Genomic DNA, 12,301 nt, shown 5'->3' with positions numbered 1-12,301 from the left:
CTATTAAATTTTTCCAATTTTTGCTATCTTGGTCAGTAGGGGAAACATTTTTAAACATAGTTGGTACACAGACTTTTTAAAGAGTAGTCCCCCCCCACCCCCCTGTAAAGAAATGTGTCACCTTTAACTTTATGCCTTTGGGTGATCAGTTCATGCACTGCTCACTTAATTATTCACAGTAACAGACATTTTAAGCTAGGGTGCCCAAACTTTTGCATGCCACTGTAAGATAACATAACGTAAAATTTCCCTAAACCACTGAATCTACTTCAGGTTCACAGACAGTGCACCAGACAATCAGAGGTCCCACACTCTTAAACAGCTTAACTGTTTTTATATAATAGCTTAACTGCAAAGATGGTGGCAATATCATACATGGAGGCCCAATTGACACTAAAATAATGCACTGCAGATTAGCTTAACGTATTTATTAACTTTGAATCTGAAGGCACCTTTGGACAGAGACACTGTATGGAGAAAGAGAAAAATAATTAGGAGCAATCATTCAAGAGAGTCATTTTTGTTGTTTTTTGGAATGGTTTTTGTATGTTCCAGTATTTTTTTTTGGCCAAAATTTAATCCCAATCTTTACCCCCTTTTTATTATTTAAACCATTCCTTTATTTTTATTGGGAAAGTGACCATGCTAGCATGTTAGAAATTCATTTTATAAACAATAACTCAAAAAAATTCACAAATCCCAATGTATAAACAGTTACAAAGCCATTAATGACATCTCAAAATGCAGTACACATCACATCAGTATGTAAAACTATAATACATGGCTTATTAATTATATAAGGAATGGGGGTATTGGCAGGTCCCTTACACATGATTTTTTTTTAACCAAATAGTATATTAGATAAATTATGTTTATATATTTTAAAAAAAGAACATTCAAGAAACAATGTAACCAAACTACATAAAGTCTCATTCTTCACCAGCAGGCCCCAAAATCATGCACTAGGCATACAGAAAAAAGTTTTGTGTTATTAAAAGTTAATAACTGTTTTCCATTATGTTACATGCACAGATGTAGGGGAAGTCACAAATAAATAAACAAAGCTAAATTCATGGATTGCAGATTTGTCTTTATTTTATTTAAGATTAAATTTGTTATACAACTCTATTACAAATAGAGTGCAGTCTGAGAAAACATATACCATTGTCATCCCCGCATAAGTGGCATATATAACCGTTTGAAAGGATTAAAAAAAAAAGAAAAAACTGAGTGTAAACTTTTACTTAGTATCATAGATAGCAAAGTACCACTGGTGTAAACAATGCTAGAAAGTGTTACAACTTCTGGAATGGCACAGCCACAAATGCCAAATTTGATATTACTATAATCTTAAAGTTCAACATTACAGTACCCTGCATCTGACTTGAACCTAGTTTACTTTAAAGTTCATTACTCTAGAGAGCACCATTAATATGTGGAATAATTATTTTAATACTGGCCCAAGAATACTGAAGACACAAGAAATATGTGACTTGTGTTCGATGCTGAGCTTTCCTGAATAATGTTACACTTACAAACAACATTAACACTGAACCTGAAAGACGTTGAAAAAGAAATCTTCACATCTTAAGCAGTGCAACTACAAACTGATAAATGATCTCAAAGGCCTGCTGAGTTGATGGCACTTCATGTTCACTTTTTAAATCATGTGCAAGAGATAATCTGCCATATAAATTTTAACATATCTATTTAACTTATGCTAGAAAATATCTTATCTACAGAATAATCCTTGTTGCTTCTTTCATCATTTTGTACAAAAAATACACGAAAATCTTATAAAAATGCAACTGACTGCTGGTAATTTAATACAGAATAAGGCAAAAATTATATACAAAAAAATTTCAGTATACATTCATATGCCACTTTCTGAATATCACAGACCCATTCATATTTGTTCCCTATAAAACAAGTTAGTCTGTTCAACAGGGAGAAGGAAAAAAGGTTCTGGAATATAAATTTTACTCCAAGTGTCCTTATGACAAAATGAGCTTAATGAATGAACAATTCTTTGGGCAGAGATGAAAACCTACCAGGGGATTAAGAGAAAAAAATGAAGCATTTCCCACTTACATATTTGTGATAAAATATATACATTAACTGTATATATCACAACCACCTATAGCCTTGCACATATTAACAGACTCTGTACATAAAGTGTCAATGAAGGAGGAGAAGAGAAATATTCACATAAACTGTGCAGGGAGATATATCTAAACTTTAGAAGTGCAATAAAATCTAAAAAAATATCTACATATGAAAGACTTATTTTTGTTGTTTATTGCAGTTGAACCAGTTATTTTAGTAACCTGCCTTTGTTGGATGTTAGAATTAAGGACTGTGGTTATACAATATTCTTCCTTAAACTAGAGCTGTTCTGCAGTATTTTGGAAAATAAAAATTTGCCAATCTTTTCTTTCAAAAGGGAAGAAAGTTTCCCACCAACACACTTACAAAAAGTAAAGCAGAAAGCCTCACAAAATAATCAAATGTCTAGAAGAGAAACATACTGTCTTCCCTTAAAAGAAACATACAGAAATTAGCCATCAACGGCATACATTAAAATGATATGTTATTCTGAACATAGGCTGGATTGTTAAATTAGAGTTTCATATGAACAGAATTGAGATTAATTATTTAAAGCATCTTAACCATTTTGCTTTGCTTTGTATACCTCAAAAATAACAGACTACAGAATCCTTCACAGTTTTCATAATACAGAACACAGAATAAAAATAATTTAATTTGAAATAATCCCTCATATTTGTTTCACTTGTACAAGGCTACAGACTCAACCTGTGTCCCACCAAATGTCAGAGGCCTTCATTTTTCCTTCATAAAGTAATTCTTGTTAGAAACTAACAATGGTAAAATGAAGTGATCTTGTGGGGAAATATTGAAAGTTATCTGAATACACTGTATTCAGAATGTGTTAATTTTGATGCATCATTATAGTGCTGAGCTGGCTGTTAAAGTGAGGGGAGTTTTTAGATCTGGGGAAGCAGCAGTAATTTTAGACACAGTCAGGTAATTTTCAGACAGACAGTCTAGGAATTTTCCTATTACTCCTAACAATAAGTAGCAGATTCAAATCTAAACCCATCAAAACATTTACCAGGGTCACAAATAAAAGATGGATCAGCTGCATGTGTTGACTGCAATATTATTTAACATTTTAAATATAAATCTTTAAAAAAAAAGACAAAAAATACGCACCCTTTAGGGCACAAATTCTCAGATCTTAAAAGACCTGGCATTTAAAGAAAAAAAACATGATTTCTATAGCATTAAATACTACATTTTACTAAAATATCAATAAAAAAAGTCACAAAAACGAATGAGGTTTCTTCTCATCTTCTCCATGAACGAGATTTTTCTTCATCTTCATCTTCATCATCCTCTTCTTCCTCTTCAGGCAACAAAAGTGCTCGTTCTGTGTCCTAAAAAACAATAATTATTAATTACAGAAAGAAGTAATTAATACATACAGAGATAATGCAACATAATAACATTTTATTAAGTTCACATTAATTATATTAATATATTCAGTATTACAAATAATAGGATACTTCAATAATCCAGACTATCAACCTACTCAATTTGCGACAAGACTCAGCTGAAATGAAAATAAAAGGAAAATAATTTTCAATTTTAATCAGTTAATGAAAAATAGTGTCAGGGGCCTTCAGAAGTCAAAACATGGTACAACTCAACTCTGTCAAAGCTGGGCACTACCCTTGAAAAAGAAGCCAGTTATTAATAAGTTTGAAGAGATTACTTTGATCTTCTGATCTTTTGAAGTCAGGTATGATTACTTGAGGGAAATACACTAGAATTTTCGTAGTAAAAAACAATGATGCAGACAAACAGGACTTTTAAAAACAAATTGATAACCAACAGAAAGCGAAGCACAACTAAAAATGAAGATTCGTTCTTAACCATCTAAGGTCTAATCCGTTTGTTACCATTTTTCAGTGTTTTTGAACTCTACCCATTTGTTATAAGAAATTGGACTTTTACCAAGACTTATATATACGAGTTTTCAGCAGTTGTACATTTTAAAAATGACTAGTAGAGCCATATTTACATTATAGTTAAGCTAAATAAAAGAATTATAAATAGCAAAAAAAAAAAAAATTGGTCTAATGCCATTCAAATTTTCAGTACTGTTTTGAGAAAAAAAAACAAACTGATAGATACAACAGTTTGGGGAGGAAACTGCAAAGACACTCTACATAATTAAGCTGCTAAAATGCCTGTATGTGCATAAATGCAAACAAGGTATTTTAGGTATTTACTTATATTCAAATGGATCCAAACTCTCCTGAACAGTCAATTCATCCAATGCCAAACTATATAGTCGGCATCATCACAACTATCAAGTAGCACTACTTCTTTGATAGTGAATGTCTTTAGACGCACTATTTCAATAACGATGCATACCTGACACGTTTACTCTGTGGTAATTCATGTCTATTTTCTGATGGCCCATTTAGTCAGAAGTAATTCACACCCTCTTATTGATCTCTAAAACATGCAGACTAATCAGAAAATGAGGCAGGGCTTCATGCTAATTTCACATTATGTCTGCAATGTGAAGCACCTCCAACTACTTCAAACTAGCCTCTGATTGGTCTACAAAGTGAATTAAGGGCTGGATTGGTAATATATAACGTCACTCTTAAAAAGTTTTACAGTAAGTCCATATATGAAACTACTGCTGAACTACAGACCAAAATACCCAATTTGCTCTGAGGGAATAGTATTTCACAATGGGCAGAGATTTGCGCCTCTACACTTTTTTTTTTTTTTTTTTTTTTTTAAACAGATATTGTGTGGACGTTAAACACATTCCAAAACGCACTATGGAGATTCTGTTGGGTCATTTCCAGAGCTCCAGCTGTGCGCTTTTAGATGCATTTCACCGTTTTTTTCTAAACCATTTTTTTTTAGTAATTTAAACTGATCATTCAGATTAAGATTTTAAATGCTGCACGCATCCCAGTGGGCCTCCAATCCTCTGAGGGCTAAAGTTAACAAGCAAAATGCACCAACAAAGGAGGTAATTCCTACCGAAATTACTATTAAGAAAGTGTCAGTCAGAAAAGCCAACAGTTCTCTAGATTTTACTAAGCTTCTCTTACAGGAAAAAATGTATTGTACTGTACGGCTCAGAATTAAAAGACAATGAGTAAAATGACAAACTAGAACTTCATAAAGACGTTTACAAACATTGACGCTAAACGCAGGTTAGAGACTATGAAACCAGTGAAATTAGAAAGGCTCAAAAAAAAAAAAAAACGGCGCTATACACATGTGGAGAAAGTTAAAGGATATGAAAGTAGGAAAATTAGAAAATACAAAAAATGAAAGTAAAGATCGCAGTAGCGCAAACAAACAAACCACCTCATTTAACTATGCACCAGTCTAACTTTGGTTTTGCACAACAATTACTACACTATTGCACCTTAACACTTGATTCTACTTTATTCACATAATTTTACTTATTTATTACGTTCTACTATACTGTTATCTTTCAATCTATGACTTTTTGTTAATTTAACTGATATTCTTCTAACTTTGCACAGTTTTTGATAAGTAGATCAGGATGCATTTCACTTCGTGTTGTCCTGTATAACTATGCATGTGACAAATAAAGAATCTTGAGAATTTCAAAAACGGAGTTTACCGCACATGCATTTATTGGTTACTTTGTTAGTATATATATATTTATCTGTCCGCTTATTTAAAAAGCTACATTTACCCCAGGAGTCAAAAATGTTCTGTCTAGCCCTTGTACAAAAACCTAGACAAAAGCTGGGGTATCACCTTGGTAACCCCATGTACCTTTGGAACTGTGAGAGGAAAATAGCACGACTTTACACATACCTCAGTGCAAGACACATGACAGCCCGCATGGAGTTTGCTAAAAGACACCTGAAGGACTCTGAGATGGTGAGAAATAAGATTCTCTGGTCTGATGAGACCAAGATAGAACTTTTTGGCCTTAATTCTAAGCAGTATGTGTGGAGTCAACCAGGCACTGCTCATCACTTGTCTAATACAGTCCCCACAGTGAAGAATGGCGGTGGCAGCATCATGCTGTGGGGGTGTTTTTCAGCTGCAGGGACAGGACGACTGGTTGCAATCGAGGGAAAGATGAATGCGGCCAAGTACAGGGATATTCTGGACAAAAACCTTCTCCAGAGTGCTAAGGACCTCAGACTGGGCTGAAGGTTTACCTTCCAACAAGACAATGACCCTAAGCACACAGCTAAAATAACGAAGGAGTGGCTTCACAACAACTCTGTGACTGTTCTTGAATGGCCCAGCCAGAGCCCTGACTTAAACCCAATTGAGCATCTCTGGAGAGACCTAAAAATGGCTGTCCACCAACGTTTACCATCCAACCTGACAGCACTGGAGAGGATCTGCAAGGAGGAATGGCAGAGGATCCCCATATCCAGGTGTGAAAAACTTGTTGCATCTTTCCCAAGAAGACTCATGGCTGTATTAGCTCAAAAGGGTGCTTCTACTAAATACTGAGCAAGGGGTCTGAATACTTAGGACCATGTGATATTTCAGTTTTTCTTTTTTAATAAATCTGCAACAATTTCAAAAATTCTTTTTTTTGTCTGTCAATATGGGGTGCTGTGGGTACATTAATGAGGGAAAAAATTAATTTAAATGATTTTAGCAAATGGCTGCAATATGACAAAGAGTGAAAAATTGAAGGGGGTCTGAATACTTTCCGTACCCACTGTATTATACACACATACATACACACACACTATATATATATATATATATATATATATATATATATATATATACACACACACACACACACACACACACGCATACATACATACACACACATATTATATATATATATATATATATATATATATATATATATATATATATATATATATATATATATTATATTATATTATATACATACATACACATATATATACATACATACATACACACACATATACAGCAATCCCTCGCTATATCGTGCTTCGACTTTCGCGGCTTCACTCTATCGCGGATTTTATATGTAAGCATATTTAAATATATATCGCGGATTTTTTGCTGGGTCGCGGATTTCTGAGGACAATGGGTCTTTTAATTTCTGGTACATACTTCCTCAGTTGGTTTGCCCAGTTGATTTCATACAAGGGACGCTATTGGCAGATGGCTGAGAAGATACCCAACCAGAGCGCGTATTACGTATTAAATAAAACTCCTCAAATATATATTGAGCACGGGGGCTGTTCGCACGCCTAGAAGATATGGCCGCTTCTCAAAAAACGCTGAAAGATTACCTTCACATTGCTCTCTTCCTTGTTGGGCTTACATGTGGCTGCTTTGTCAAGCGATGTGCTTCCCGCACGGTGCTTCGCATACGTAAAAGATCAAACAGCACGTATTGATTTTTGATTGTTTACTTTTCTCTCTCTCTTGCTCTGACATTCTCTGCTCCTGACGGAGGGGGTGTGAGCAGGGGGGCTGTTCACACCCCTAGAGGATATGGACGCTCGTCTAAAAATGCTGAAAGATTATCTTCACATTGCTCCCTTCCGTGCAGCTGCTTTGTCAAGCGACATGCTTCCTGCACGGTGCTTCGCATACTTAAAAGCTCAAACGGCATGTATTGATTTTTGATTGTTTGTTTTTCTCTGTCTCTCTCACTCTCTCTGACATTCTCTGCTCCTGACGGAGGGTGTGTGAGCAGAGGGGCTGTTTGCACACTGGCCTAGAGGATACAGATGCTCCTCTAAAAAATGTTGAAAGACTACCTTCATATTGCTCCCTTCCTTGCAGCTGCTTTGTCCGGTGGTGCTTCGCATACTTAAAAGCCAAACAGCCCTATTGATTTTTGATTGTTTGCTTTTTTTCTCTCTCTCTCTGACATTCTCTACTCCTGACGCACACTCCTTTGAAGAGGAAGATATGTTTGCATTCTTTTAATTGTGAGACGGAACAGTCCTCTCTGTCTTGTCATGGAGCACAGTTTAAACTTTTGAAAAAGAGACAAATGTTTGTTTGCAGTGTTTGAATAAAGTTCCTGTCTCTCTACAACCTCCTGTGTTTCTGTGCAAATCTGTGACCCAAGCATGACAATATAAAAATAACCATATAAACATATGGTTTCTACTTCGCGGATTTTCACCTTTCGCAGGGGGTTCTGGAATACAACCCCCGCAATCGAGGAGGGATTACATATATATACACATATACAGTAATCCCTCCTCCATCGCGGGGGTTGCGTTCCAGAGCCACCCACGAAATAAGAAAAATTTTACGTGCCTATAGTACTGATATCCATTTTTTCCAAAGGTTTTTGTGAAAAGGGGTAACTTTGACCCCAAATATCCCATTAGAGGTATGAAACCCTGGGGTCAGTTGATGTGGCATGCACAACTTCAAGTCCTTCTGATTATAATGAAGACTCTTATTGGTTTACCTTTTGTCAAAGGGGTGTAAATTCCTGCACATACGATAAAAAAAATAATAATTTTAATAATTTTAAGCCTTTTTTGATCTAGACGGTCTAAAATAGAGAAGAATCTAACTAGATATCAAGACAAGTCAACTAGTTTATAATAAATAAATGAAGTGATTTCAAAGTGTTCCTAAGTAATTCTTTTGAATAGAATTTTACCACCTAACACTTGCTATTGTTTATGCCTGGGTACCCAAGTTGCTTCAGTATTGCAATGGTATGCATAACCTTCACTTTTTCATGAAAACTAACTAGAGGAAACATAGCAGACCTCCTCTTTTGTCTCTTCCTCTTCTGGTTCAGTGGAAACAGATGGAGTCTTGGGCTTATACCATGATATTTGCAGGGTACGTCCTTTGAATTTTGCTCCTTGGTTTGCAGCCTGTCAAACAAACATACATACATAATGACATCTGATAACCTTTAATGGTGCATCAAACATCCTAGAACACTAGAATGTTTTTGTAATCATATCATATTACTTCTAAATATAAAAATCATTTAAAAAGAACAAAAATACAATTACAACATTCTGTTATAATTACTTTCATTCAGCGATAAAATGGTTATTCTATTATGGGCACATTAAACAAAAACTATTCAGCAACTCCCACAAATATTTTATTCTTAAAGGCTTTATAGGTCTGGTTAAACTGGGCTAGGTGAAAAAATTCGCAGATGCCTTGCTAATCAAGCATTCACACAATATAATAATGCAGCTAACTGAATGATCTAGAAAGGACATAAGATTAAAGGAATTATGCTGTTTTTGCTGCTGGCATAAAGAAAAAAAATAACAAAGTAACTATTGGTGATTTTGACTGGAAAATACACAAGTCTTAGAAAACTTAAAAACAAAAAACACACTTACATTCTCTGCTTCACTTCTGGTCCTAAATGTCACCACCATGCCTGTAGTGTCATGATCATGGAGATCTTCAACCTCTCCAAATTTCTATAATAAACAAAAAACATTATGCAACCCAGCTATCAAAAATGTATTTTTCATGATTTGTCATTATTTGACAAAAATATTACTTCATCCACCTAAAATTTGTTGTCTTATCTTGTTTAACCTTTCCTCAGTTTCCTCTGAAAATGGTTTAATATTCTGACTTCCTTTCATATGACATTATCACACTACAAAAAACTAACTTTATATTTAATAATAATAAATTACATTTATATACCGCTTTTCTCAGTACTCAAAGCTCTATCCACACAGGGAGGAACCGGGAAGCGAACCCACAATCTTCCACAGTCTCCTTACTGCAAAGCAGCAGCACTACCACTGCGCCACCTGTGAGGACAAATAAGCTTGTGCAATATATTCCTGTCCACAAGATGGAGTACATGTTCAAGAAAAGTCTCCCAACACACAATTCATCTTTAGATCATTTACCATCACCTTATTTAAGGCAGTAAAATTACATTATTTGAATACTGAAGACAAATTTAGAGTCATAAAAAAGGGGTCTTCTGCATCTGGCATGTATGACAAGACAAAGTTGGGAGGCTTGGGAATGAAATTGCATATCCCGTTTGTTATCCTAATTCAAAAAGATTGAACTGTGATTTTTAGGGTGGTTCATTGGTATACTTCACTTTTCATTACATTTGCTCTATCAGCTTTCAATATGTAGTCAGATACCTGACCTATAAAATAAAACAAATGCCGGTATCTTAAAGGACAGAAAATAAAATTCTATTACAAACCTATAAAGCTTTAAATGAAATTGCACCAAACTACATCAGTAATCTTCTCTATCACTGTGCTCCTGTTTTCTGGAAACTAAGCTCCACTGATTCTGGCAATCTCATTTTGCCCCAAGCTAACCTGTTCTCTAAGAGTGAACAAAACCTTCAGCTTTATTGTACCCAGAGTTTGAAACAACCACCCTAAATTATTAAATTAGCCCACTGAATTCATTCTTTTAAAAAACAACTTAAAACAAATTTGATGAGGAACATATTTAACGCACCCTGACATTCTTACCAGCTGTCCAGGCACCCAGCACATATATATTATATATTATAATTAGGGGGCTTCGCTCGCCAACCCCTGTGTTTGGTTTTCCGGATACACACTTTTAAGATTTTTTTTTCTTTGAATTGTTGCTATTTCATTAGTTTCACTTTTATTGTTTCTGTAAAAACAATATTTGTAATCTTGCAAGTCCCAATATGCTAAATCTTTTTAATGAGGTCAGGACAGGTTTCTCTGTTTGGAATTTCAGCACATACAAAACGATCTATATCATCAGCAGTTAATTTTTTTTTACAAAGTAAAAAAGTAAGTAGAGTTCTGCATTGGACTCCTGTGTGTAAAGTCATGCTATTTTCCTCTCACAGTTCCAAAGGTACATGGGGTTACCAAGGTGATACCCCAGCTTTTGTCTAGGGTTTTGTACAAGGGCTAGACAGAACGTTTTTGACTCCTGGGGTAAATGTAGCTTTTTAAATAAGCAGACAGATAAATATATATACACTAACAAAGTAACCAATAAATGCATGTGCAGTAAACTCCGTTTTTGAAATTCTCAAGATTCTTTATTTGTCACATGCATAGTTATACAGGACAACACGCAGTGAAATACATCCTGATCTGCTTATCAAAAACTGTGCAAAGTTAGAAGAATATCAGATTAAATTAACAAAAAGTCATAGATTGAAAGATAACAGTATAGTAGAACATAATAAATAAGTAAAATTATGTGAATAAAGTAGAATTAAGTGTTAAGGTGCAATAGTGTAGTAATTATTGTGCAAAACCAAAGTTAGACTGGTGCATAGTTAAATAAGGCAGTTTGTTTCTTTGCGCTACTGTGATCTTTACTTTCTTTTTTTATATTTTCTAATTTTCCTACTTTCATATCCTTTAACTTTCTCCACATGTGTATAGCGCCGTTTTTTTTTTTTTTTGGTTTTTTTTTTTTTAGCCTTTCTAATTTCACTGGTTTCATAGTCTCTAACCTGCTCTGCATGTGTTTAGCGTCAACGTTAGTAAACATCATTATGAAGTTCTAGTTTGTCATTTTACTCATTGTCTTTTAATTCTGAGCCGTACAGTACAATACATAGAACAGACTAAATCCTCAATACAATCTAAAAATAAAAATTCTAGAAGTACGGAGTAGAATTTCATATTAGATGATATCACATAATATGATTTGGATTTGTTTTAAGTCCTGGAGACCTCATTCATCAAGCTGCCTCTCCTCCCATTTTGCCATTCAACATCTGAAATAGCGCTAATCCAATGAAAGAACCCCTCATTCCCACGTCCCCATTCATCAGGGATGACTTTACCTTAGGCAGGCAATCTACAATTTAAAGAGATTGTTATTTTCTTGTGAATTGTTACATATGCATTATTTTCACTTTTACTTTAAAACCTTTTGTAAAAACAATACTTGTTTCTTTATTTCCTGCTCCGCACGTGTTTACATCTCTTTCTTCCCAGACGTATAATACTGCTCGTGTTGTGAAGGGTGTTGCGGCTGAACGTACGCTAAGGATATGCCTTTGGATCATTTGCTGTCTTTTTGCTGCTTGCTAGCTGCCTCTTCTGCCTGTCGCATGTCGTTGATTTAAGAGCTCCAAGCACATGATGCTTGCCTGCCAAAAGCAATCCAACAACTGCTAGATTAGAGGTCTGTTGACTTGTTTTAAATGATGGCTCACTGCCTGGTCTCGCGTGACTTTGTAAAAACAATACCTGTCTTTTATTTCTGGCCCCGGGAGTGTTTGAATTCTTTCTTGCAGGAT

At 34.9% G+C, this 12,301-nt stretch overlaps 1 protein-coding gene across 3 annotated transcripts in view; it reads right to left on the bottom strand.

The window, feature by feature from the left end:
- Window positions 1-517: 517 nt before the first annotated feature.
- The window catches only part of rbm27 (RNA binding motif protein 27), a 124,978-nt gene continuing 113,194 nt past the window's right edge, over window positions 518-12,301 (bottom strand). For all 3 annotated transcript variants that reach the window (XM_051933462.1, XM_051933464.1, XM_051933465.1), the window contains exons 18-20: window positions 9,405-9,488; window positions 8,805-8,915; window positions 518-3,458 (exon numbers count right to left, since the gene is read on the bottom strand). In XM_051933462.1, coding sequence (XP_051789422.1) covers window positions 3,369-3,458; window positions 8,805-8,915; window positions 9,405-9,488 — 285 coding nt within the window. In that variant the 3' untranslated portion in view covers window positions 518-3,368. The remainder of the gene's footprint in view (window positions 3,459-8,804; window positions 8,916-9,404; window positions 9,489-12,301) is intronic.

The sequence above is a fragment of the Erpetoichthys calabaricus genome, chromosome 11 (genome assembly GCF_900747795.2).
Source record: "Erpetoichthys calabaricus chromosome 11, fErpCal1.3, whole genome shotgun sequence".
Lineage (NCBI taxonomy): Eukaryota > Metazoa > Chordata > Cladistia > Polypteriformes > Polypteridae > Erpetoichthys > Erpetoichthys calabaricus.
This window is presented reverse-complemented; position numbering and strand designations above follow the sequence as displayed.